General features: G+C 44.4%; 1 protein-coding gene across 1 annotated transcript in view; it reads left to right on the top strand.

The window, feature by feature from the left end:
* Smap2 (small ArfGAP2) overlaps window positions 1-22,391 on the top strand; it is a 49,442-nt gene extending 27,051 nt beyond the window's left edge. The window contains exons 2-10 of the mRNA XM_021199743.1: window positions 5,458-5,591; window positions 7,599-7,684; window positions 8,594-8,672; window positions 13,554-13,640; window positions 14,977-15,058; window positions 15,953-16,059; window positions 17,469-17,634; window positions 18,491-18,807; window positions 21,051-22,391. Coding sequence (XP_021055402.1) covers window positions 5,458-5,591; window positions 7,599-7,684; window positions 8,594-8,672; window positions 13,554-13,640; window positions 14,977-15,058; window positions 15,953-16,059; window positions 17,469-17,634; window positions 18,491-18,807; window positions 21,051-21,176 — 1,184 coding nt within the window. The 3' untranslated portion in view covers window positions 21,177-22,391. The remainder of the gene's footprint in view (window positions 1-5,457; window positions 5,592-7,598; window positions 7,685-8,593; window positions 8,673-13,553; window positions 13,641-14,976; window positions 15,059-15,952; window positions 16,060-17,468; window positions 17,635-18,490; window positions 18,808-21,050) is intronic.
* The last annotated feature ends 2,962 nt before the right edge of the window (window positions 22,392-25,353 follow it).

Raw genomic sequence — 25,353 nt, 5'->3', positions numbered from 1 at the left:
TCTGGAAGAGCAGCCAGTGACCTTAACCACTGAGCTATCTCTTCAGCCCTGAATTTATTTACCTTTAAATGTGCTTTTAAAAAATTCTGTCTCTCTACTATGTGCAGGGAGCTATGCTATGCCCTAAGGATGACAGTGAGTGCCTTCAACTCTTGTGACACTTATAGTTTGGCAGGGAGAAATGTGGAACAATCCCAATCATAAGTACATAACAACCAAGCACGGTATAAGTTAGACAACACAAAGGACCAAGCTCATAGCACTTAAAAAAAAAAAAAAGAAAGAAAGAAAAAAGAAAAACACTACTGTTTTAAAGATGTAGGCTGAAATATGCTCAGGTAGAAAGGTGTTGGGATTTATATACTTCTTTCGATTGTTCTATTTGATATGAGGTTTGTGGATGGGGGATGTGGGTTGGAATCGCTGAAGCTGGTGGTTAATTATGCTCTGCTTTTGTGTAGTTGACATTTCCTATAATAAGATGTAAGATGAAAAAGAAGACAGGAAGACTGTGAACTAGTGCAGATTCATAACCAAGGAACCTGGGCCTCACAGCTCTGAAGCAGACCCTGCTACTGAACTGTACCCGGCACAGCAGGCAGAAAACATTTTATGTGAAACAGTGTGAGATGTAGACAGTGGTGGTGGCTGGTGGTCAGGGAAAGAGCCTTTAGGCTTTGGCAACAGTAGGTACAAAGCCTTCAGACAGGACAGACTGGTGCCTTGAGGGCATGAGAGAAAGCTGGATTGAGTCTAGGCATGGGAAAATACATAGGACCTTGGAGGATAGGTAGTTGGTACACACCTCTGATCTCAGGACTCAAGAAGCCAAGGCAAGAGGAATGCTACCTTAGGTTACTCAGCAAGTACCAGGCTACCAAGGGCTATATAACAAGATCTGTCCCCAAAATAACAAAACAATAAAAGAGTAATAATAAATTAAAAGGCCCTTGGAGACATGTACAACACATTTGTGTGCCATTCACACCAGTTTACATTTTTACCCCAATGTAGGAAACTCCATGGAAGACGATAGTCAGGAGTCTGACCTGTACAGACTTGGATTTTAGAGATGATTCTGGTGGGAGTCTGGGGGGCCGATTCGTTATTGGTCTGGTGGTGTAGCCTGTCTGAGGTGCTAGGTCAGTGCCCAGGCCTGCATAGAAACTCTGCCTTTGTATCCCTAGTACCTAAGCCCACCTAGGTAGTCCATAATATTACTAGGAGAATGAGGGCTTGCAGGTGAGAGATAAGAGGGTAGTTCACTTGATGGAGTGCTTGCCTAGCAGTCACAGAGGCCTGGGTGTAATGCATACCACCACATACAGCCTAGGTGGTACTATACACATGTAATACCAGCACTTGCGAAGCATCGTTAACTACACAGTGAATTTAAGACTATTTGGGGTGACAAAGACACCCTATCTTTAAAAAACAGAGAGGGACTGGAGAGGTGACTTAGTGGTTAGGAGCACTTCCTGCTTTTGTAGAGGACTGGGGTTTAGTTCCCAGCACCCACATGGTAGATTACAACCATCCCTAAGATGGGTCCCAGGGAATAGGGCACCCTATTCTGGCCTTCACAGGTACCAGGCACACATACAGTATCCTTAAATACATGCGGGCAAAATGCTTATACACATAAAATGAAAATAAATCTTTTTAAAAAGGAAATGGATAGATTCTGGAAGTTTCTGGGTACACCGAATAGGGCTAGACAGAAAATGAAGAGATTCTTGCTTCGCATGTCCGTGTTAGCCCTGGCAGCTCTGGGGCATGGGGTTAGTAACAAGCTGCAGTGGGGCTGCAGCAGGTATTCAGGATATAGTGCTGTCCAGAGTGGAATACAAGCGGGACATTGCTTGCATGCTTTCCATTTCACATATGAAACCACAAGCCCTCAGGCATCAGTGTGTGTGCAGTGTGTACAAGCCCAGATTTTTCCTTACTAGGTGGGTATATTTTATACTTGATTTTTTTTTAAATGATCAACCAAATCTCCATGCTTTCTTTGTTTTCATGTGTTCTTCATCACAGAATGACTCCATGTCAATGTGAAGTAAGCAGCACCTCCTGAGCCGGTGCGGTAGCTCCTGTTGAGTGTGCTCAGCAGACTCCTTTTGCTTCCAAACTGTTCAGAACATTACTTCGCATCACCTCTTTCCAGGCTTAGTTTCAGGATGATGTCTCTGTGGAGAGTTGCAGGGTCACCAGGTGTAAGCAGATGCTGCAAGTCCTTGCAGCAGTGATGTCCAGCACTGTGGAATCTGAGCATCCCCCATCCAAGCTGGCAGCTTGGACCATCTGTGTATGAGTGCTGGCACATGCTGGCATACGGACAAGGATTGCGTGCAGAGGATTGCAGCCAGGGCGGTTAACTGATATACTTTAGATTATTTTGGAGGAAATAAAGTTGTTTAAAATTTTGTGTTTCTTGGATCACTGAATGAGTCCATTCCACTGTAGTAACCATTTTCATGTATTTTACAGTATCATGCATATCATAAAACATATATAATAAATTTTATTTTAAAATGAAGGGAGTGGAGAAACTCACGACTTGGTACAGGCCTATAATCCCACACTGCAGAAGCAGAGGAGGAAGGATTGCTACAAGTTTGAGGTTAACCAGGACTACATAGTGAAATCTTGCCTCAAAATGGAAAAAAGCACAACAAACATCACCCCTCCCCCCAACATTCTGTAGTATTGGACAGTGTTGGGGAGACATGTGTGGATCTGTTTACTGGCCCTTCGGTGGAGATTGATGGGAAATGTGTCCTAGAATCCTTCTGTATCATGTTCTTATGTGCAGTTGCTACTTATTGTTGTTCTCTCTGTTCTAGGCAATTTGAAGTAGGTGCTATAAAACACATTTTACAGATGGAGAAACTGAAGCCTGGGAAGTACAAGTTTCTCAAGGTTATATTGGTAATCACTGATGGAGTTGCAGTCTTTTCTGACTTCACAGACTATATTTTTAATAACTATACCATTTTCCCACATTTTCAGCCATATAAACTAGGGGAAAGTGTTGAAGCTTGAGCCCAAAGTATAGCACATTAGGCAAGTGCTTTACTACTGAGCTCCACTCCTAGCCCATAAGTAACCTGTTTCTTACTTGGTTTCACGGACTCTTATGGGTTATGTAGTTGGTGACTGATAAGTCTAGTTGCTCAAAACTGAAAGAGAACTCAGGTTGAAGGGCTGTGGTTGAGCTTTAGCCTGGAATGCATGAGGTCATTGGTTTAGACTCAGGTTCAGGGAGGTCAGGTGAGGGAGAGAGACTGAGTAAGGTAGAGATGAGAAGTGTCACCATCTCACTGGAGAAGTGTGGGAGGGATGCTGGGAGGGAAGACTGGGGGGTGGGAGAGGAAGGGAGGCTGTCATCTGGCTGTTATGAAAAGGTAGTTGCCTGTATTTCTACTCTGGGGTCTTTGCAAGTGTGTAGACTCAGGGGCAGGAAGACTTTAAGACTGCAAGTGTCTGGAGATCCCACAGTGATGCTGGTATCTTAGGTGGCTGTAGACTGCTTTCTCTTGACTTAGACCCAGAGTGCAGAGAGCCTAATCTTCCATAGCTAACTTCTTTCCAAAAATTTTATTAAGTTTGTTTACTTGTTTATTCATTCATTCATTCATTCATTCATTCATTCATTGTGTGTGTGTTGTGTTGTTTGTGTGGGTGGGGTCCTATTGCATGTGTGGAGACCAGAGGGCGCCTTGTGAGAATTCATTCTGTCCTTCTACTGTGTAGATTCTGGAGATTGTATTCAGGTCACCAGCCTCGGTGGCAAGTGCCTTGACCTGTGGAGCTATCTCACTGGCCCCATCTTAGCTATCTTGATTTCAAAACTTTCGAATCTAGAACACAGGAAAAAATGCCAAAGAAGTATGAAATAATTGCTATTTGGTTGGTCCCATTAAAAAATTTAAAGATCATAGGGTAGAAACAAAACCAGAAATTCAGCACCATGAGAAACCTCCTTCACTCTGGTTTGGCTCTTTCCTTTTGCATCTGTATGACACCCCAGAAACAAGTACATCGGTCATGTCTCGTAGTCTGTGGAAGACTGTGCAATCAGCTAGCGATTAGAGAGATTGAAGATCTTTCAGAAGTTTAAAACCTGAACCAGTGAAAATAGCAATAAACTTCCAAGCAGAGAGCACCCTCTGGTGGTGACAAGGAAGACTTGCACCTCCTGTGCTTCTGAATTTTGCCGTAATGGATTTTTACCTGAGTCAAAATAGTATCTTTCTAATAATAATGGATTCAGATTTCTAAGAGTTCTCACAAGATTCTAGCACTTGTTTATCAATACTGTTGTCAAATACCACAGGCTGGGCAGCTTTCTTATTCCAAGCACAGGTCCTGCTAATCTCTGTAGAAAGCCAGCAGCATTGGCATCACTTTAACCTCTCATTTTGATACTGTGCCCAATACATGTCATTAGTTTCTGAGGAATGATGGAGAAGGAACCATGTCAGATTTTCCAGTCAGTCTGTGGTAACTGTCATATAAGTCTTTTTTTTCATATAAAATTATGAGAAACAGTTTGGAGATTTTACAGAGATATTATTAGGGTGAAGAGAACTGTCAGGGGATAGGAGATTCTATAACAGTTTTTTTTTTTTTAACTTATATGTGAGATTTCTCTTTGTACTAATAAGCATCCATTATCTGGCAATTCTGAATCTAGATAATTCTGTAGTGGGGTAAAGTAGGGACATCAGCCCAGCTGAGGGATCTTGTTAGGTTAATGTGAATGCATATTTTATAGGTCTGAGGAAGGAGAGGATAACAGCGTTTTCAGTTTCAGCATGAGCCTGGCTGGCCTGCAATGCATGTATCCTTTTTCTTAGGAAGAAAGCTGAATCCAGGCCCCTCACCTTTACAGCATCTTCCACTGTTGGTGTAAGGTGCCAGGTTAGAGAGACTTAGATGTGGCTTTCCACCACTCTCCTGGGAGTTTTCTTCATACAAGTGACAAAGTACTATGACATATAATTTAGCACTGATTAGACACTAAAAACATGTCTTGTGCCTGCACATTACATAGTTCCATGTATATTAGATGTCTGAAATTGGCAAGTCCTAGGCAGAAAATAGACCTGTGATTGACAGGGACTGGGAACTAAGGGCCAGTGGGGAGCGGGATGCAGAGTACCTGCTACCTGCTAGTAGGTTTGGGATTTGAGTGATAAAACTTTTCTGGATTTAGAATGGTGATCACCGCACAGTGGTGTGACTGCCCTGGGAACCTCTGTACTGTATACTCAGAGTTTAAGCTGAAAGTCAAACGTTGATCTACAGGAATGAATAAAAGTCAGTAGAAAGGTCATTGCAGTAAAATCTCACTTGGTTTTAGCCGAAATGTTGCTTGATAATCTAAGTAACACAGATGAGCTGGGGCATTCTCATAATCTGTACATGACTGTCCTGTCTCACTCTTCACAGGGCCAAGATGGGCCTCCTGGAACATCGGTGTGTTCATCTGCATTCGGTGTGCTGGAATCCACAGGAATTTGGGGGTGCATATATCCAGGGTAAAATCAGTGAACCTCGACCAGTGGACTCAAGAACAGATTCAGGTACCAGCAGAGCCTGTAGCCAGCTTCTTTTGTACCCATGTAAGAGCAGTTTCAGGTTGAATGCTAAACTGATCATGAAGGTGAAGAAAAAGGAGAAGGAAAACTTATAGTTGTCTAACACAAATTCTAACTTTTATTGTATTTATTTACTTATTTGGGAAAGGGTCTCACTAGGTGGCCTGGAACTCATAGAGATCTCCTAGTCTTTACCCTCCAAGTGCTAGAATTAAAAGCATGTGCTACTATACCCAGCAAATTTTTATTTTTGTTGTTGTTTTGTGACAAGCAAGCCTCTAACTCTTTCTGTACTTACCTTAGCCTCCCAAGAACTGAGATTATAGGTGTGTTTTTCTATTAGATAAAATTATTATTCTTTCAAGATGGTGGGACCTTTGGCAGTTACAGATAGAACACTTGTAGTTTTAGATGTATGTAGGCAGCCATTTAAAACAAAGGAACAGAACCACAAAAACCCTTTCTGGGCTGAGGGTATAGCTCAGTGAGGGAGCGTTCGCTTAGCCTGTAGGAAGTTTGCAGGTTTTGATCACCAGCATTAAAAAGAACAAACAAATTTCCAAACCATAAACTACTCATTTTCTTCCTTGTTTTAGAGACTGAGCGAGAGCCTCACATACACTAGGCAGATACTCTGAGCTGTGCCTCTGAACTATGATTCCAGCTTTAGCATAATGTTATGTAGCTAAAATGCATATATAAATCTGGCTTCCTGTCAGCTTGATGGTCTGGTGGTGACACATAAACTAATGCTACCCGAGAGCCTGAGGCCTTCTTTTTAGTTTAACTCATTGTTCTTTATTTTCTTTCCTATGTTTAAACCCTTTTTTGAAGTTTTTTTTTTCTCCCTTTTTTTGGTGTGTGTGTATAGGGGGGTAGGGGTATTAAGGAAGGAGGACACAAAGAAAACCACTTGCTAATGTTAATAGTAGGAATAGGAGATTTTGTTTCATTTCTGTTGGAAGAGGTCTCATTGTGTTAGAAATGATCTCAGACTGTACTTACAGACCATTGTAGCTCTAACATGGTGAGTGACATATTTTTTTTCTAGTTTCATTTCTATTTCTGTGATAAAACACCTTAACCAAAAGCAACACAAATGAGGAAGAAAGGCTCTAGGTTACAAGCCAATATTCTGGGTGAGTCCAGGCAGGAATTTGAGTAGTTTGTCCCATCACTCAACAGGCAGAGTAGAGAGAAGCAAATCCATGCTGCTCTCAGCTGGCTTTCGCCTATCTTAGTGTTGTTCAGAGACTTCTGCCTAGGGAATGGTACTGCCCAAAACGGGCTGGGTCTTCCTACATCAATGTACAATCAAGACACTCCTCCACAGTCATGCCCATAGGTCAGTCAGGTCTGGATAACTCCTCAGCTGCTACTCCTTTCCCAGGTGATTCTACATTGTATCAAGTTGACAACTAAAACTAACCAGCATAGAGGTCTATTTAAATACTAAATGGAAAATACACTTATTCATAACAGAACTAAGTAAGTTAGATAAAAGTGTAAGTTTAGAAGGGCTAAGGGTGTAGCTTAGTGGTATAACAGTTGCTTACCAGGTACAAGGCCCTGAGTTCTAGCATCAGCACTGCCAGAAGAAAAAACTTGTATTAACTTAGAACTTACAGCACCTGTTAGTGCTGGTCTTGTAGAAATCTGATGGATAGAGATGTAGCTTGGGTTTTCAAATGAATTATTCCTGAATTATTTGTGTCTTTTAGACACAACTTTCAATTAGAAACAAAACCAAACCAAACCTGAGGGAATCGGAGGCTATCAAGTCCCAGGGAATTAGATGTCCTTTTCTGGCTGCACAGACCTGTGGAGAGGAAGAAGCTGTGGGGACCAAATGTTGGGAAACAGAACCCACAAGTTTAGGCCTTGCTTGTGCCACTCTCTGAAGCTGACTCTTCATCTGCGCAGTGGGAGGACTGGCTGGATGAAGGCACTTCCTGGACTCACCTCCTGTCTCTTTGCTGTCTTTCATTGCAGTGCATGCAAGAGATGGGGAACGGAAAAGCAAACCGACTCTATGAAGCCTACCTTCCCGAGACCTTTCGGCGACCTCAGATAGACCCGTATCTTTTTGGAGTGATAGCTGAGTGCAGTTTTGATGTTTGGGAAGAGCCAGACAGCCTTCAAGGCCTGAGATAAGACTGTGTCATTCTGCATGGATTAGCTAAAGACTGGTTTTTCTCTCTACTGCAACCAAAACAAAAACGTGCTTATGTGCTGACACTGGGACAACCATCTAGCATCAAGTAGGAAAAGCTAGGGAATTAGGGCTGCAGTGACTTTAGTGTGAGTCCTTCCATAGAGTGACAGCTCCAATAGTTTCTGAGTCACTGATACTATTGTTTGATGAGAAGAATGGCTTACTGTGCTCTGTTGAACCCTGGCAATTGGCAAGAGTGGCACTGCTTTTTAAATATCTTGTATAAAAGTATTGACGTTGACTGGTTTATCCATATTGCTCTTCCTCCATTCCCTCAGCACGGGCTGACAAACCAGAGCAAGCCCATTTGAAGGTGGTGTTTCTCAAGGAACTCTGCAGACTGCCTTTTTAGTGTTTGATGTTGGTGGGACCTGTTATGTGAAAGAGATCTGGCAGTCAGAGTCTGGCAGCAGGGCCTAAGCTTATTTTTGAAAGGCTTTTAGGTGCCTTTGAAGTCTGTTGATCAGGGGCCTTAAACAGATCATTGATTTCTTTTCCTGCATCAGCCACAGAGGTTCATCCCACTTGCTGTTGTCATTACTCTAAAGGGAAATCAGGAAGTGGTGATTGCCTGCAGTAACCTGGAAGGAGTGATTTCAAGGTTTTGGTCAGGGAAACTGTATATGAGGAAGCAGGAATCCTGGGGGGAGGGGGTATGTGGAAACCAGGCAGGAAGGAAAGGGGAGAGCATTGGCATGGGGGACAAATTGATCTTTTACATTCCTACTGATGGAGACACGGTTCTTGGTTCATCCTTAATAAGTGTTTGCAGAGCTGTTGAAGGATTTATTCGAGATAAATATGAGAAGAAGAAATATATGGACCGAAGTCTGGACATCAATGTCCTTAGGGTTGGTTGTAAATCTTTCAAGTTTTGTTTATTACTAATAATTTATTTTTTAATCAGGCCAGGGAAGAATTTGAAAGACTTCCACTTAATAAACAAAACACAAATGGAAGTAGCAAAATGGTCCCAAATGGCCAGTTAATGTGAAAGTAGCCTGTCATGGCAGTGCACATTTTAATCCCATCCAAGACAGGCAAGCTCTGTAGCAATTTCAGGCCAGCCAAGGTTACATAGTCAGGCCCTCTCTTAAATAAATAGCAAACTAAAGCTTACAACGACAAAACAAAGAAACAAACACATACATACATACATACATATATACATACATACATAAAATGTAAAAGTAGGAAAAAGCCAGGTGTTGAGTCAAACCTATGATGTGGAACATGCTTTGAGCCTTGCTCAGGAACAGGCAGGACAACCATCAGAGGATCCTTTGCCTTGATCTACATTGACAAGTGCTACTATTTCTCAGTTCCAAATTCTTTCTTCCCTCCCTCCTCCTTTTTTGAGGTTTTGGGACAGGGTCTAACTATGCCTGGCGTCAAGTTCCTGCCTCTACTCTCCAAGTCCTGGGAATACAGTTCTCTCCCACATCTGACTCCACATTCCTTCCTTAAAAAACTATTTAGTTGTATCTGTGCATCTGTGTGTGCACGCACCAACGCACACATACGTGTACATGAATGCCATGCTTTACATGTGGAGGTCAGAGGATAACTTACTGGAGTCATTTCTCTCCTTCCACCATGTGGATTCCAGAAAGTGTGCTCAGATCATCAGCCAGGTTCTTGCCTACTGAGTTATCTAGCTGGCCCCAGATTATTTCTCAAGATGGACATTTTGAATATAATAGGTCAAGTTGGATGGTATCATATGTATGTATATGTGTGCTTTAATATATACGCACATATACTTTTTGTTTATAAATGATACTAAAAGGAGCAAGTCTGTCTAGGTAAATCATCACTGTTTCCTTCAGTCTGACCAGCATATCCTTCCACTGTGATTGCTGATGGCCTGTCACTGGACTAATTGACTGTGGGACACTTCCTTTTTTCTGGGAAGAGTTTCAGAGGTATATGAGTCGCAGTTGCCAAGTGTATAGCTGGGACAATTATACCACACAGGAGGTAATACAACATAGTGTTGGATAAGTGTGCCCACTAATGATGACAGGAAAAAGCAGCAGAGATGGCGCTAGCCCTAGCACAGTTGGAATCCATCTGCCATCGACTTCTAGTTTTTATTCTACTGTTATTTTAGTCACTTTCTGTTTTTCCCAGGCTCATGCATGCTAAGCAAGCACTCTACCACTGATTTCACTGAGACAGCCAGTGAAATCGCTGTATTTGCATGGGGCTCCCTAAGCTATTTCATGTAAAAAGCCTTTCCAGGCCAGGTGGCATGGGCCTTTGATCTCAGCACTTAGGAGGTAGAGGCAGGCAGATCTTCATAAGTTCAAGGCCAACCTTGTCGACAGAGTAAGCTCCAGGACAGCTGGGCGTAAGGAAGCCGGGTCCCAAAAAACCAGAAAAGCCTTCCCAGACAATGAAATGTTAAGCTAACTGGAATCATCTGTAGGTGGATATTTGGCAGGGAATGAGAAGGACACTACCTGGTGAGTCTCTATAGGCCAGGTAGTACATATAGTTAGGGAGAAGGAATCCCTTCCAACTTAATATGAACAACTCGTCACCATTGTCTGGGGGGAAAAAGGCTTCTCAGTTAACGTAAGTGTTCCAAGACAGAATTAACCCCTTATTCAGCTTATATAACCCCTTATACACCCCAGAGAGCACCATCCGAACGAATTTTGCAGGCCTGGAGAGATAACTCAGCAATCAGCAGCAGCATGTGCTCTGTAGGGAGGATGAGGGCTCAGCTCCTAACATCCACTCAGACAGCACTCAGCTGCCTGTGACGGCGTGCGGCTGCCTGTAACTCTGCTTCCCTGGGATGCAACACCTGAGTTTTAGCCTTTATAGGCACTTTGCACTCACATGCACAATGTAACCCCTCCACACACACAAATACTACACATCATTCTAAAATAAAATAAATCTTTTAAAAAGAGTTTAGAACCAAAGCGCACACATTTCATTTTATTTGTGGAAAAATAAAAGCTGTGCTTACTGTGCTGAAGTATATGAAGTATAAGATCAAATGAGGTCAGAGGATATGTAGAGAAACCCGGAAGGTGGAGATGGGGAGGCTGTGGCAGGAGGACGCTCTAGCGCTGGTCTTAGTATTGCTGTAGCCCCGCCCACAAGTGTTCACATGGGAAAGAAAGACTGAGACTTTTAGGGTTTTTCTGTGCTTAGATCTTCTTTCATTCTTGTTATAACAAGAATTGAGAGTTATTTAAGTCTCCAGCAACATAAATAAAAAGAATATTTTTAGCAGTCAGGGTGATAGCACATACCTATAATACCAGCCTCTGGAGACTGAAGCAGGAGAATTGCCACAAGTTTGAGATCTACATAGTGTCTGTCTGTCTCTGTCTCTGTCTCTGTCTCTGTCTCTCTCTCTCTCTCTCTCTCACACCCTCTTTCACCCCCACACACATTGAAAGAAAAAAACAAAGAAGGAAAGAACATTCATTAAGTGAAAACAACTAGTTGATTTTTTTTTTTTTTTTTTTTTTTTTTGGTTTTTCGAGACAGGGTTTCTCTGTAGCCCTGGCTGTCCTGGAACTCACTCGGTAGACCAGGCTGGCCTCAAACTCAGAAATCCACCTGCCTCTGCCTCCCGAGTGCTGGGATTAAAGGCCTGCGCCATCAGGCCCGGCTGATTTTTTTTTTTTTTAAGATTTATTTCATTATATGTAAGTACACTGTAGCTGTCTTCAGACACACCAGAAGAGGGCATCAGATCTCATTACAGATGGCTGTGAACCACCATATGGTTGCTGGGATTTGAACTCAGGACCTATTGGAAGAGCAGTTAGTGCTCTTACCCACTGAGCCATCTCTCCAGCCCAAAAACAACTAGTTTTAAACAAAAAGTAACTGGCTTTGCTAAGGAGATCACTCGGCTAGTGTGCGGGGGGAGGGATGTAACTTAAAGTGTTGTGTGCATTGGTAGTGTTCTGCTGAGGTACTGCCCCCCCATCCAAACGTCTGCTTTTCGTTTTTATTTGTTTGTTTTTTGTTTTGTTTGCTTTGTTGTTGATTTGAGACAGGGTCTTACTATGTAACCCTGGCTAGCCTGAATTTACTACGTAGACCAGGCTAACCCCAAGCTCACAGAGTTCCTTCTGCCTCTGCTTTCCCAGAGCTGGGATTACAGGTGCACAGTGCTCCCTTCAAAGGTCAGTTTTTTTAAAAAAGACAAACTTTTTTAAACTTCAGTATGTAAATAGTGTTCTGCTGGGCATAATGGTGCCTGCCCATCTGTCATCCTAGTGGCTTTGGGTATAAATGCAGAAGCATCAGGAGTTTAAGGTCAACCTCGACTACTAGTAAATTTGAGGCCAGCCTTGACTACATTCCTCTTTATTTCCAAAAACAGAGACAAAAAGGAAATAGTGTTTTGTATTCCAGTGCCAATTATACACAAAAAGACAGAGTATTATGATAAGGTTATTTTTACAGGAAATATGAAAATTAAGAGGAAGAACCCATGCTTGCTCTTGTTATCTCCTAATGACTCATCTGGGTGTGTTCCTTCCTCAGAAGCATAACCAGAATCTAGTTATAAAGGATGTCTCCTCGCAAACATCTCACATGTTGTATACGCTCCATCTGTATGTCTGTGGTCATTGTTGCATCTCCTGGTGAGCAACAATCTTTTCCCTCCACTAGCAGGACTTTGTCATTTAAGGTTTTTGTTAGCATTTCTGGGATGGACAGCTTGGTGGTACATTTGACTTTTTACTTTAGAGTCTTTTGGGAGGCTTGAGACAGGGTCTTGCTAAATATCCCAGACTGGTCTGGAACTGACTCTGTAGCCCAGGTTGTTCTTGAACTGGAGATCTCCTGCCTTTACATCCGAGTGTTGGGATTCTACACCACCAAGCCCTGCCAGATTGTTTCCGTCTCTCTCTCCCTTCCTTCCTTCCTTCCTTCCTTCCTTCCTTTCTTGTTTAAATATATATTTTCTTATTTTTATGTATATGAGTGATTTGTCTTCACATATACCAGGAGAGGGAGTCAGACCCAATTACAGACGGTTGTGAGCCACCATGTGGTTGCTGGAAATTGAACTCAGGACCTCTGGAAGAGCAGCTCGTGTTCTTAACCTCTGAGCCATCTCTCCAGCCTGCCTGTGAACTTTTTAAATGCAGGCAAGTTTGTGTCACTATGCCCAGTCTCTAGCTTTGTTTCCTAGTTTTAAAAATAGAAGTGAAAAGGCTAGAGACATGGCCCAGCGGTTAAGAGCATGTGATGCTTTTACAGGGGACCAGAGTTCAGAAGAGCAACAAAAACTGAAAGGGATTTTCTTATATGGGGATTGTTGTTTTGAGTGTCTTTGTGGTATATCCCAGACTGGTCTCCTGCCTCAGTCTTCCAAAGGATGAGATTACAAGCATTCACCACCTTGCCTGCCTTTAGTATTTATTTCTTGAGATCTTTTTGGCTGTTTATAGTTATGTATAACACATAGGAGATAAAGGGCACACATGGGTGGCAACTTTTAAACTTCCATAGATTGTCTGTCAGTATTACAGATTTCAAAAAGGATTGAGTCCTTAAAATGTGGGGTCTGCCTCATTCAATATGGAGGCTGAGGAAGATCAGCCCTCACACCCCACACCAAGTTCGTTGCATTTCTGTATCAGAATCTTTAGTGAACTTTGATGCCCTGCCTGCATTTGGATTGTAGCTCTGAAACATTAATTGTGCTAATGCTAAGCTATCATTGTCCTGTTACATCACTTTAGAAAGAGAAGGATGATAAGTGGAAACGAGGGAATGAACCCGCTCCAGAGAAAAAGATGGAACCTGTTGTTTTTGAAAAAGTAAAAATGGTAAGTGGGGAGCTTCTCGAGGTGTGGGTGGTCCTATGTCCACTCACGTGTCTGGAGGAGGAGAGTGGTGGGAGGCTCGGCAGTGAGTGGGTTTGAAACCATACTGCACTGTTGCACTGGGACTAAAGGCCCATAGAGAGCACCTGCTGCTTGCCCATTGCCAGTTGCTGTCTAATGTGCTCTACAGCTTTTCTTGCTCTCTCATTCCCTAGCGCCCCCTGCTCCTTTCTCTTTCCCTCCCTATCCCCATCTCTCCCTCTCCTCTCCTTCTATCCTTTCTTTTTAAATTTTTTTTCTTTTTTTCTCTCTTTTTTTTTATAATGAGAGAAGATTTCACTATGTAGCCCTGGAACTCATTCTATAGGTCATGCTAGCCTTGAGCTCACAGAGACCTTCCCACGTACTGAGGGTAATAAGGTGCCACAGTACACCTAGCTTATAGCTCTTCTCTATGACAGGAAGCCAGATGGAAGCTTAAGAACTCTCTTTCCCTTCTGAGCATGATGCCTGCTTCCTGTCAGTGTGCAGTGTCAATGTGATGCCTTCGAGGCAGACGTTCCCTCTGTGTTAGTCCTTGTCAGACTTCTTACCTCATCTCCCTGTTGCACCTTGGAGTAATCCAGAAGTCAGGTCATGCTCCCTTCTTTCCCTGACACACACTATGGCTGTGAAGTAGATTCTCTGGGGACTTATAACCATAAGAGAAAAGATTGTCAATTTTGTTTTCTAAAGGCTTGTTTATCTTTGTCTTGTGTATGTGAATGTTTGCCTGCATGTATATATGTTCACCACATGTGTGCCTAGTGCCTGCGGAGACCAGAAGAAGGTATATGTGTCCCCCTAGACTAGAGTCTAGAGTCTAGTCTAGAGTTGCCATGTGGGTATTGGAAAGTAAACCTGGATCCTCTTCAAGATCAGCCTGTGTTTAACCATTGAGCCATCTTTTCATCCTTGAGAGTTTTATACTACTGCTTAGGGGAAATCCTTTACATCACTATGCATCTCATCTGTGGAATCAGTCCGTTTTCATTATGGCAGAGTAGATTAGAACTCTAAAGTGATCTTTAGAATAAACTAAAAGGTTTTGTGTTCCCACATACTGAGGTTAAGCTTCTCTAAACAGGCTAACCTGGCCACTGTTTACCAGGGCTCTGTCTCTCACTTCGAGTTCCGTTCATGCACTCATGCTTCCTGGCACTTCCTGAGCCTTATTTCTTTGGTAACTGTCTTTGACAAACAGCCATACCACAAGAATACCCGTGGCTTCACAGTGATGGGAGTACGTATGTGTCAAAAACAACTGCTTGCTCTTTTTTATAACGTTTTTTCATCTTAGCCACAGAAAAAAGAAGATGCACAGCTACCTCGGAAAAGCTCCCCGAAATCTGCAGCCCCTGTCATGGACTTGTTGGGCCTTGGTAAGAACTGGGCTTTCCAGCTCTTATATTCTTGCAGATTCAGTGACTTCTCAGCTTCTCTAGGGAGACGGGGAGTCAGGCTTGTGTTTGTGTTTCCTTCACTAAAGGTGCTTGCTCTGTTCTTCCTGTTTACTTCTGAAGAGTTACTCAAAGTGTTCGCTGGGCCTTTTTCAGAGCAACAGCTCAGTGTAGTGGCTGAGAGAGCACGGCCTTTGGAGCAGAGTTCCCGCAATGCCATTTACAGTCAGGGATCCCATAGAGTTTACTTAACCTTTGACTTAACCACGTGCTATGGTTAGTCAGTGTCTGCTTTAGATGCTGCTGGGAAGGTCACCTCTGCGGTGTCTGGCCTTGTCTCGCACCAAGCCTTCAGTAGAAGTTGGCAATTTCATGAAACACCACCTCTGAGTCTTTTCCTCTGCTCAGCAGCCAGCCACGGCTCCTGTGCAGCCATTTTCTGAGGTGGCCTGTTACTATGCAGTTCTCTCTTGGCAGTTCTGATTGTGCCTTTTTTAAAGAGAAAGCCGTTCTGTCTCACAGCACTGGTGAGGTGTTACCATCTGGTCTCTGCTGCTGATTCAGGTCGTTGACTCCCACAGCTCCAGTTTCCACACCATTTCTCTCTGCAAATGGGTCCTGCACACCTTGCTCTTCCAGTAGCCAGGAGGAAACAGCCACTCAGCTGAGGCACTGATGTGACCCTCAGGCCTGAGCTTCTGCTGCCCTCTGACAGCAATCTGTAACCTACCCCAAAGCCCTTGTGGGATGTGAGTGAGGCTTCTTTTGAAACACCCTGTCCAGGCTCCCTGGGCCTTGAGCAGATAGAGCCTGTGGTCTTCTTGTCTCACGTAGAGGACAGGCCTGTGCTGTCTGTAATTCTGTTTTTCTTCCTAGATGCTCCTGTGGCCTGCTCAATTGCAAACAGTAAGACCAGCAATGCCCTAGAAAAGGATCTAGATCTTTTGGCCTCTGTGCCATCCCCTTCTTCAGTTTCCAGAAAGGTGAGTCTTCTGTGTGTCTCAGGATGAAAGAGCATTCCAGAAAAACTGATAGCTTAATCATGGAAACGGGTCATGCTTCCTTGGTAGGGCTAAACTTTCATTTCTCTTGATTTTCTCTTTGGCATTGTGTTATCTTCTTCTAGCCCAAGATTACTGCTTCATACCGGTTTGTCTTTTGCCCTCAAAGAGTGACTATTTGAATGGGTCTGTGTCACAGGGGTGTTGTATTATAAAGGCTGATACTTGAGGTGAACTGCTTGGTCTGAACCCCTACAAAGGTGTTGTGGGTTTGGAAGACTTGAATATCACTTGCTCCTATTTGTGGAATGTCCCAGAAGTGTCTGTGTCATTTTGTATATTTTGTTCATATTTCCATAAGAATTCTCCCAAGTGGATATTTGGGGGGGAAGGGGAGGCGGGGGGGGCTGGGTATTATTATATAACCAGGACCATATTTATCTTAGGCAAATACTTTGCCAGTGAGTTATCTCCAGTCTGTACATTGACTAAGTTTTCTGTGCTGCATCATTTTTTTTTCTATCAAGTCACATTGTTTCATTGTTTTGTTAAAGAACAAAGGCTTGTACCAGAGCTTAATTCTCAAGGCTTATCAGCTATTTTTCAGAAAGATGCTGACTTAACATAAGCCTTAAATTCTTTTCTTTCTTTCTCTACTCCCCTATCCCTCAGTGTTTCACACTTTCCCGGTGTTGTCCAGGCTGACCTAGAACTCACTGTGTAGCCCAGGTAGCCTCAGCCTCTGAGCTGGCCTCCTGCCTCAGCTTCTGAGCTGGCCTCCTGCCTCAGCCTCTGAGCTGGCCTCCTGCCTCAGCCTCTGAGCTGGCCTCCCGCCTCAGCCTCCTGCCTCAGCCTTCTGCCTCAGCCTCTGAGCTGGCCTCCCGCCTCAGCCTCCTGCCTCAGCCCCTGAGCTGGCCTCCCGCCTCAGCCTCCCGCCTCAGCCTCTGAGCTGTCCTCCTGCCTCAGCATCCCACCTCAGCCTCTGAGCTGGCCTCCTGCCTCAGCCTCCTGCCTCAGCCTCTGAGCTGGCCTCCTGCCTCAGCCTCCTGCCTCAGCCTCCTGCCTCAGCCTCCTCGGTTCTGAGCTACCCACATGGCTCGTGAGCCATGAATTCTTATCAGAAATATTAAAAGCAGCAGAAAGTGTAAGGGTTCTTCCGCAGAGGACCAGTCTGATTGTCCTGCTGCCCTTTGTGAGCTAAGCTGTAGCTTCTGTGCTGACTGGTTCTCCTGTTGCCCTCTGTGCAGTGGGCTGTGGGTTCCATGCTAACTGACTTTCTCACTGCCCTCTGCACCAGGCTGTAGGTTCCATGCTGACTGACTTTCTCACTGTTCTCTGCACCAGGCTGTAGGTTCCATGCTGACTGACTTTCTCACTGTCCTCTGCACCAGGCTGTAGGTTCCATGCCAACTGCAGGGAGTGCTGGTTCTGTCCCTGAAAACCTGAACCTATTTCCAGAGCCAGGAAGCAAGTCAGAAGAAACAGGCAAGAAACAGCTCTCCAAGGACTCCATCCTATCACTGTATGGATCCCAGACGCCTCAAATGCCTGCCCAAGGTAGAGTCTATAAGGTCTCAGATGTGCTCCAGGGAAAGACTGAGAACAAAGGGCAAGAATTATTTATTGTGTTGGAATTTTACTCAGCCATGCAGAAAAATGAAATTTGAAAACAATGCATAGAAGTGGAAAATATTATGTTAAGTGAGATAACCCAGGCTAAGAAATACACATACCACATGTATAATTTTACTCTCACATAAGTAAACTTGTGCAAAAAATTATGTGTTAGAATCCACATATAAGAGTACTTGTGGCTAGAACCCAGTAAAATAGAAAGGGGCCCAGGAGAGGGGGAAAGAGACTTTAAGAGAAAGAGATGGGAAGGCTGTTAGCACGTGTAATATGGAAGGAGGAGTAATGGAGGCACAGAGTACAGCAGGGATCCAGGGGTCCGGGGAGACCCAGGGGTCTGGGGATCATCTAAAAGTAAGTGTGTATGAAAAATGTCATAAAGAAACATGTTCCATTGTATGCTAATTTATAAAAGGAATTGTTTTGTTTTGACAAGGACTAGTTAACTCTGAGGTCAGCGACATTACACATAAAACAAACTCGAATATGGCATTGCAGAGGAGGCTTCAGAGTGAGTATCTGCAGATAGATATAATGTCACCAGAGCTAAACTTCTGTAGGGTCTAGTGTCATTCTTCTGTGGAGTCTGACTCAAGGACAGGGTCTGCCTCCGAAAGGGAATGACTAGATCAGAGCCCGGCTGGATGAGAACCATAGAAAGGCTTGTACAGGATTCATCCTGCTGCTTTCTGTGGAGACCTTCTTCCTGGAAAGGAACGGCCGGTGAGTATGAGGGCCAACTGTCTTCTCTGACAGACCCATATGTGTGTTTTCTTGGCAGCAATGTTTATGGCTCCTGCTCAGATGGCATACCCCACAGCTTACCCCAGTTTCCCCGGGGTTACACCACCTAACAGCATCATGGGGGGCATGGTGCCCCCTCCAGTAGGCATGGTAGCTCAACCAGGAGCCTCTGGAATGCTGACCCCCATGGCCATGCCTGCAGGCTATATGGGGGGCATGCAGGCGTCCATGATGGGTGTGCCGAACGGGATGATGACCACTCAGCAGGCCGGCTACATGGCAAGCATGGCAGCTATGCCCCAGACTGTGTATGGGGTTCAGCCAGCTCAGCAACTGCAATGGAACCTTACTCAGGTAAGCAGCCTCACTGTACCTGGGACGAGACTTCAGAGCCTTCCTCAGTGTCTGACCTGGTGCCACTCCTGTATCCCCCAAATCTTCTTTATACAGACAAGCTAATGCCAAAGATATACCTTGTTTTTACTTCCCTGGAAGGCCTGGCAGAAGTTAGAGATTCCTGAGTTTCTACAGGAGCTAAGTCAGAGTTTCTCCACAACCTCTCCAAAACGAAATCAAACCTCGACAGACAAGCAAGGAGTACAAATAATGCCACTATTGTGGGCTTCAGTGACATGATGGCACAAGAGCATCCTGTCTCCCTGAGTCAGCACCACGGAGGAGACTGTGCAAAAGGAAGAGAGGGAGCAAAGGCCTAGAGGTGACTGCGCCAGGAACAGAAAGACCCATCCTGGTGCAGGCCTACCTGGGGCAGACAGACCAAAGGCATGGAGAGCAAACCGCTTGTTAGCTGGGGCCTTGCAGTTAACAAGAGACACACAGTGTCTAGGTTGGTTACTTGGGAGGGCATTGTGTAGGGGGAGGCCAGCAGGAGGTAGGAGGAGGAAAGTCTTTCTTTTCTCTTTTTTCTTTTTCAAGACAGAGTTTCTCTGTGTAGCCCTGGCTGTCCAGGCTTACATCAAAGTCACAGAGACCTGTCTGCCTCTGCCTCCGCAGTGGTAGGATTCAAGACATGCTCTATCCCCGCCCAACAGGAAGATCCATCTTATTATATTTGGAGAAACTGATGCACAGCAGTCAGCTTTCTTTCTTTCTTTCTTGCTTTCTTTCTTTCTTTCTTTCTTTCTTTCTTTCTTTCTTTCTTTCTTTCTTTTCTCTCTCTCTCTCTCTCTCTCTCTCTCTCTCTCTCTCTCTCTCTCTCTCGATTTTATTTATTTTATGTATATGAGTACACTATCACTGTCTTCAGACACACCAGAAGAGGTCATCGGATTCCATTACAGATGGTTGTGAGCCACCATGTTGTTGCTGAGATTTGAACTCAGAACCTCTGGAAGAGGAGCCAGGGCTCTTAACCGCTGAGCCATCTCTCCAGCCCAGCAGTCAACTTTCAAATATCAGGAAGCTTTTATGACTTAAAAAACAAGAAAATTCCATGGACTGAGGTCACCTCTGTACATGTCTTCCTACACAAGTCTATCAGCCATGCATTAAACAAGGAGTCAACACCCAGGCTGACAATAGGCTTTAGATCAGAGGAAAGGGCTGAAACAGTGACGTGTGGACTGTTGTGGCACCATGACAGTTCTTGGGTGTGCTACAGTGTGATTCTGGGAGCATGTTCATCCTCATGAGGTGCCTCCTGACCTCCAAGGGGTGAATGGTATGATGCCTGCAGCTTGTGGTTCCCCTCAAAATTATTTTAAAGGTTTTGTATACATATATGTGTGTGGATGATTCACACACACACACAGACACACACACACAGGGAAATTTTTTAACAGCTAGTAAATTTAAAGATGAAACATGGATTTTTGTTATATTATTTTTCAAGTTTTTACCTAATTTTCAATTTTAAGGAAAACTGAATTTTTTTGAAAAGTTTACGGAAGAAGAAGAGTTTGTTTATACAGCAAACATACTGGGCTCAGGGACTTAAGATTATTTATCTAAGAGATTGTCAATCTGTCTTTCAATCTAATTACAAGGAAGTCCCTACTGGCCAGCATAGTAGCACAAGTCCCTAATCCTAGTGGACTCATGTGTCACTCCTGGTGCCACTCATGTGGCAGAGGCTAGATAATCACTGCAAGTCTGAGCCTAGCCTGACCTACAAGGTGAGTTCCAGGCCAGTCAGTGATACACAGTGAGACCCTGTCTTAACCAAACAGCAAAAAGGAGACTCTGTCCCACCCATCTGCACTCCCCTGGTTGTCGGAGATGGAAGACTTGTGGGTTGTTTCCCTGATCTTCCTCTGTTTATTCAGTAGGAGTCCCCATCACCCACCTTCCCAAGCAAGCATGCCCAAGCACTGACACTGGCAGTGACGCCCTCTGCTGGTGATGAGGTGGAGCACTATCAGGAGTCTGTCTCTGGACTCTTCAGGGCAGGCTGTGGCCAGCTGATAATAGTCCCTTCAGTGAGGATATGAGGAGAGTCCTGGAAAAGAAGAGAAGTTCGCTGGAGGCGTTTCTGCTGACCAGACTCAGGAGTCCTTCTTGCCCCCCACAACAGAAGGACTCCTCCCCTGCTCTGTGCAGTGCCCATGGCTGATCTCAAAAATCTCTGTCCTTTTCAGATGACCCAGCAAATGGCTGGGATGAACTTCTACGGAGCCAACGGCATGATGAACTATGGACAGTCAATGGGCGGTGGAAATGGCCAGGCAGCTAATCAGACTCTCAGTCCTCAGATGTGGAAATAAAAGCAAAGCACCTGTATGGCTGCCACTCTTTTTGACCCTTGCTTTCCACCCTCCTCTTCTTCCCCCAGCCCTCCCCTTTCCTTTTTCCTACCTCTCTCTGTTTGGTTTAGAAATTGATCATAAGTCACATGTTGTTTGGCATTCTGCCTAACCCAGTCTCTTCCCAGAGTCATGGACCTCTCTGTTGCTTTATGTTGGTCATGTCCCCGACTGTCCAGATTTCCTCCCACCCCACCCTGCCCTCTCCCAGCACCAGCACCTTAGAAACTATTGGCAGAAGAGGGCACATGAGCTGCAGGAGAATGTATACACTGATCAGTACCTCCCTTGAGGCTGAGCCTCCTCACAGACCCACAGAAAGGTCTATAAAGGACTAGTGCTTGGCAGAGGGGAAAGTAGAAAGGGTCTTTATTGGCTATAAGCTGTTTCTAAGTGCTGAGAGTTTTGCTTGAAGAGGGAGCGAGCCATCAAGTTCCCAGCTTTTCGGGAATGAAGGAAGTTCTGCGATCGGATAATCCTTGTGTTTTGGGTCAGTTTGGCCCTGGCCCTAGAGTGAGGCAAGCCCTTCCTATGAAGATGAGCAAAAATATTATTCCACTTCACTCTGAGTGCTTTCAGGATCTGGGGCTTCAGGACTCGCTGCTTCAGTCAGCCTTCATTAGCACCAAAGACTCCATGAAGGTCCCCCACACAAACACATCCCTTGCCCACCTTTTGCCTACCTTGAGCCGGATCTGGCCTGTGACTAGAAGACCAACCCCTACGAGGAAATGCGGAGCTCAACGTGTGCACTGCTTGTGTGCGTGTGGATGTGTGAATCCCACCTGCTGCCTCCCCATCTGCTCTGGGTGTATTTTTGTTTTTTATAGTTCTAGGTTTACAACAGAGAGGAGTTACTTTATCAACAGCCTAAAACTGTTGCCAGGTTATCTTACAGTTTAAAACATGCCATCTCATCGATAGTCCCTTCTCTTTTCCCTCTCCCATCTGCCACTCTCTGTGCCCTCGTGTCTGAGTGCTGTTTGCCCACCTTTTCCAGGTGTAAGAGGCAGAGAGCCTAGACAGCTTTCTCTCTCAGCCGTTGTTCACCCCACTTGAAAATTCAAACAAGAAAACTTTGCTTCAGAGATCTCATGTGTGGGAACCACAGCGCCTGGTTGCCTTTCTCCTGTGTATGTGTAAATTCCTTAATAAATATTGCAGGGAAAGACCATTTTTGCTCGGCTGTCACTGTGTTACTCTTGGAAGACAGTGAGACACACACAGGATTTCTGCTTTCTAGGAGCAGCTGCTGCCTTCACTTTTGCATCTTAAAGAATTCTATTCTTAGTACCAAGGGCAGGCTAGTCCAGAACACAAAAAGAAGACCTTTCTCCAGTGACAGTGGGAGCCATGAGCTGAGGGGCCTGGGGCTCTGCACTGTAAGGGTCATGGAGCATTAGGATCTGGAGTGCTTTCCCTGTAGATGGAAAGGCTGAGACCCAGAAAAAGAACATAGTTACCAGACTTACACCCTTCCTTGGCAGAGATAATAGTAGACTCCAAGATTGATCTGAGGGCACTTTGTGCTTTCTCTGTACCCAGAGCAAATAGTTTAAACTCCTCACTAACAAGGTCACAGTAGCTCCCTTTGATTAAGGGTCGCCCAGCCCTCTCTAAGCAGTGAACCCTAGGAAGAGGTGGACTTCTCCATCAGGAAGCAGGGATGGTGCTCTGCTTGGCGGGTGGGGAGGGTAAATGCAGAGGACAAGGTCTGCAGTGCATTCCTTCCTCCAGTTGACTCCCTCCTGCTCTCACAGAGGGTGCCATGCTCCCTCCCTTCCCCATCATTTGCCTTCACTGTCCTTTCATTAGAGCACACGGCTGAGTATACGGTGTAAATGGAAGGGTAGTACAGTAGCCACTTACAGCAAGGCCACTGGTACCTGTATCCTTGTTAACTGGGATTCCAACAAAGTATGATCCTTAGAGATCTCAGTATAAAACAGAGCCAATTGTAGTCTTAAGACAAAGTAATTCCTGTGGCGCATTTAACACAATATAGGGCAATTAGCAAGAATTCAAATGTCAGTAAGAATTATGTGCCAGACTTGTGTTAGACATTATTTCATCCAGTACATATTTACTGTGTAAACCTTATCCCAGAAACTGAGGTGGTAGAGATAGCACGGTAAGTAACTACTCTAGTTGTGTGGGCTAATTTGGTAGGAAAGAGGGGCAATTAACAAATTAATTTCAGAGAGTATTAAGCTAAAATAGTGGGCATGGGGATCTGGGGGAAGTATATAAGAGGTGGTTATATTTTAACAGGCCTGAATAAGCGGAGATGTGGAAATAGAGTAAAGCAATTGTAACTGTGCACTGGAAATGAGCTGGCCGGAGTCATGAGATTGGGAGGTGTCAGTATGGATGGGTTCATCCTGAGGTGGCATCAAGAGAGGAGAGCTGAGTCTTGGGACCCACTAGATTTTAGGACTTGGTGGTGGTGGGGTGATATTGGCCCTGATCTTAAGCTTTGGATAACACTTTTATAGTTGCTAATACAATGGATTATGAGCTGGCATCAGAGTGCCATCAGGAATTCCTCCGAAGAATAGTGGCATCCAAGCTGAGTCTTAGAGAGGTAGCAGTTAGCCTGTGGTAGAGGAAAGGGGAGGAATTTCTCAGCACCGTGTAAACAGATCATTTGGAGAAGTGAGAGCAAGTGGAGAGCCCTAAGGTATAAGTGGGTCTATGGTGTGAAATGAGGCAACTGGGTTTGGCCAGGTCACAGGAGAGCTCCCCAGATCCCAGGAAGGAGTTTACCCTAAAGTGTGTCCCTTAGAAATCCTAAAATAAGCTTGGGAAAGATTGCATGCTGTATCACCTCATGTGTATCTAGAATCTAATAGCAACAGAGTAGCTCCAGAAAGTCCTCTAGAAGAAGTTTTCCATGGCTTTCTAGCACTTAACAGCCTAACTTTACAGTAGAATCCATCTTTTAAAAATATATCATATCCATGGAATACCATTTGGGAAACTCAACCAGAAAAATACACCAGGAGATAAAGATGGGAGGTCAGCAATGTCTAGGAAGTGGGATGGAGGGAGAGCAAGAAATGAAAGAAATATGAGTCTAGGGCATGCCAGAGAGCCAAGAGTTAGCCTCATGGAAGGAGTGGATTGGATCACAAACGGTGTAATGGTAAAATGAGAAGTATGAGCTACAAAAGGAACCTTGAGGAAATAATTCATTATGAGTAGGTTGAAGAAGAGATACCCAAGAAGGAGAGCAGATTGGGTGGAGCTGAAGATGCATAGTCAGAGCATCTTTAAGGACAAGCCTATTGAGATGGAGAGATCACAAGTATCAAACCAGGAGGGAAGCTCAGGGGATAGGATGAGAAGGGACAGTCAGATTCAGCATTTGTCAGTGTGCAATGTGTTCATGGGATGGCAGGGCCGGAAACCTACCAGTGTGGGCTGAGGACTACACCGAAATTGGTTTAAAAGTAGAGAAACAGGCTATGTTATGTTGTATGTACATAGTGATTTTCTAGTGTTGTTTGTAAGAAATAGGGTATAAGTTTCAAACCAATGAAGAAAAAAGCCAATAACAACTGTCTGCCTCACTCTCAGGAACAAACAAGGTGAGAATATATTTTGATTTGCTTTTTTAGTTATGACTTTAAATTTTCATGAAGAAGCAGAAGGACCCTGCTGTCCTTAACATGAAGAAGCTGGACCTCAGCAGTGGTTGCCGCTAAGTTTCCAGGTTTCTCAGCCTTGCTGCAACTTAGCTAGAGCGTGCCATGCTTCTTCCTCCAGGCATCTAGGGAGTGGTTCCTCTCAATAAATAAACAATGAGGAAATGTATATTTATATCTGTGTAAATACACATATGTGTGTATGTATGTATGTATGTATTATGCAGGTATAAATGGCTTGTCACAACATAGAAAAGATGCTTCAAACATGTGATAAAGGCATTGTATATATGAAGAAATCATTCCAAATAGGAAAAAGACAAGGTGATCATAGGCCTGTAATCGCAGCCTCTCCAGAGACTGAGGACAGGGAATTTTATGGTCAGCAGAGTGAGTTCAAGCCCAGAGTGTTGGGGATATAGCTTAGTGTTTTCTTAGCAGACACGAGGCCCTGGGTTCCATCCCAGCATCCCAGTACCAGAAATGTAGAG

Source organism: Mus pahari, chromosome 6, assembly GCF_900095145.1.
Source record: "Mus pahari chromosome 6, PAHARI_EIJ_v1.1, whole genome shotgun sequence".
In the NCBI taxonomy this organism is placed as follows: domain Eukaryota; kingdom Metazoa; phylum Chordata; class Mammalia; order Rodentia; family Muridae; genus Mus; species Mus pahari.
This window is presented reverse-complemented; position numbering and strand designations above follow the sequence as displayed.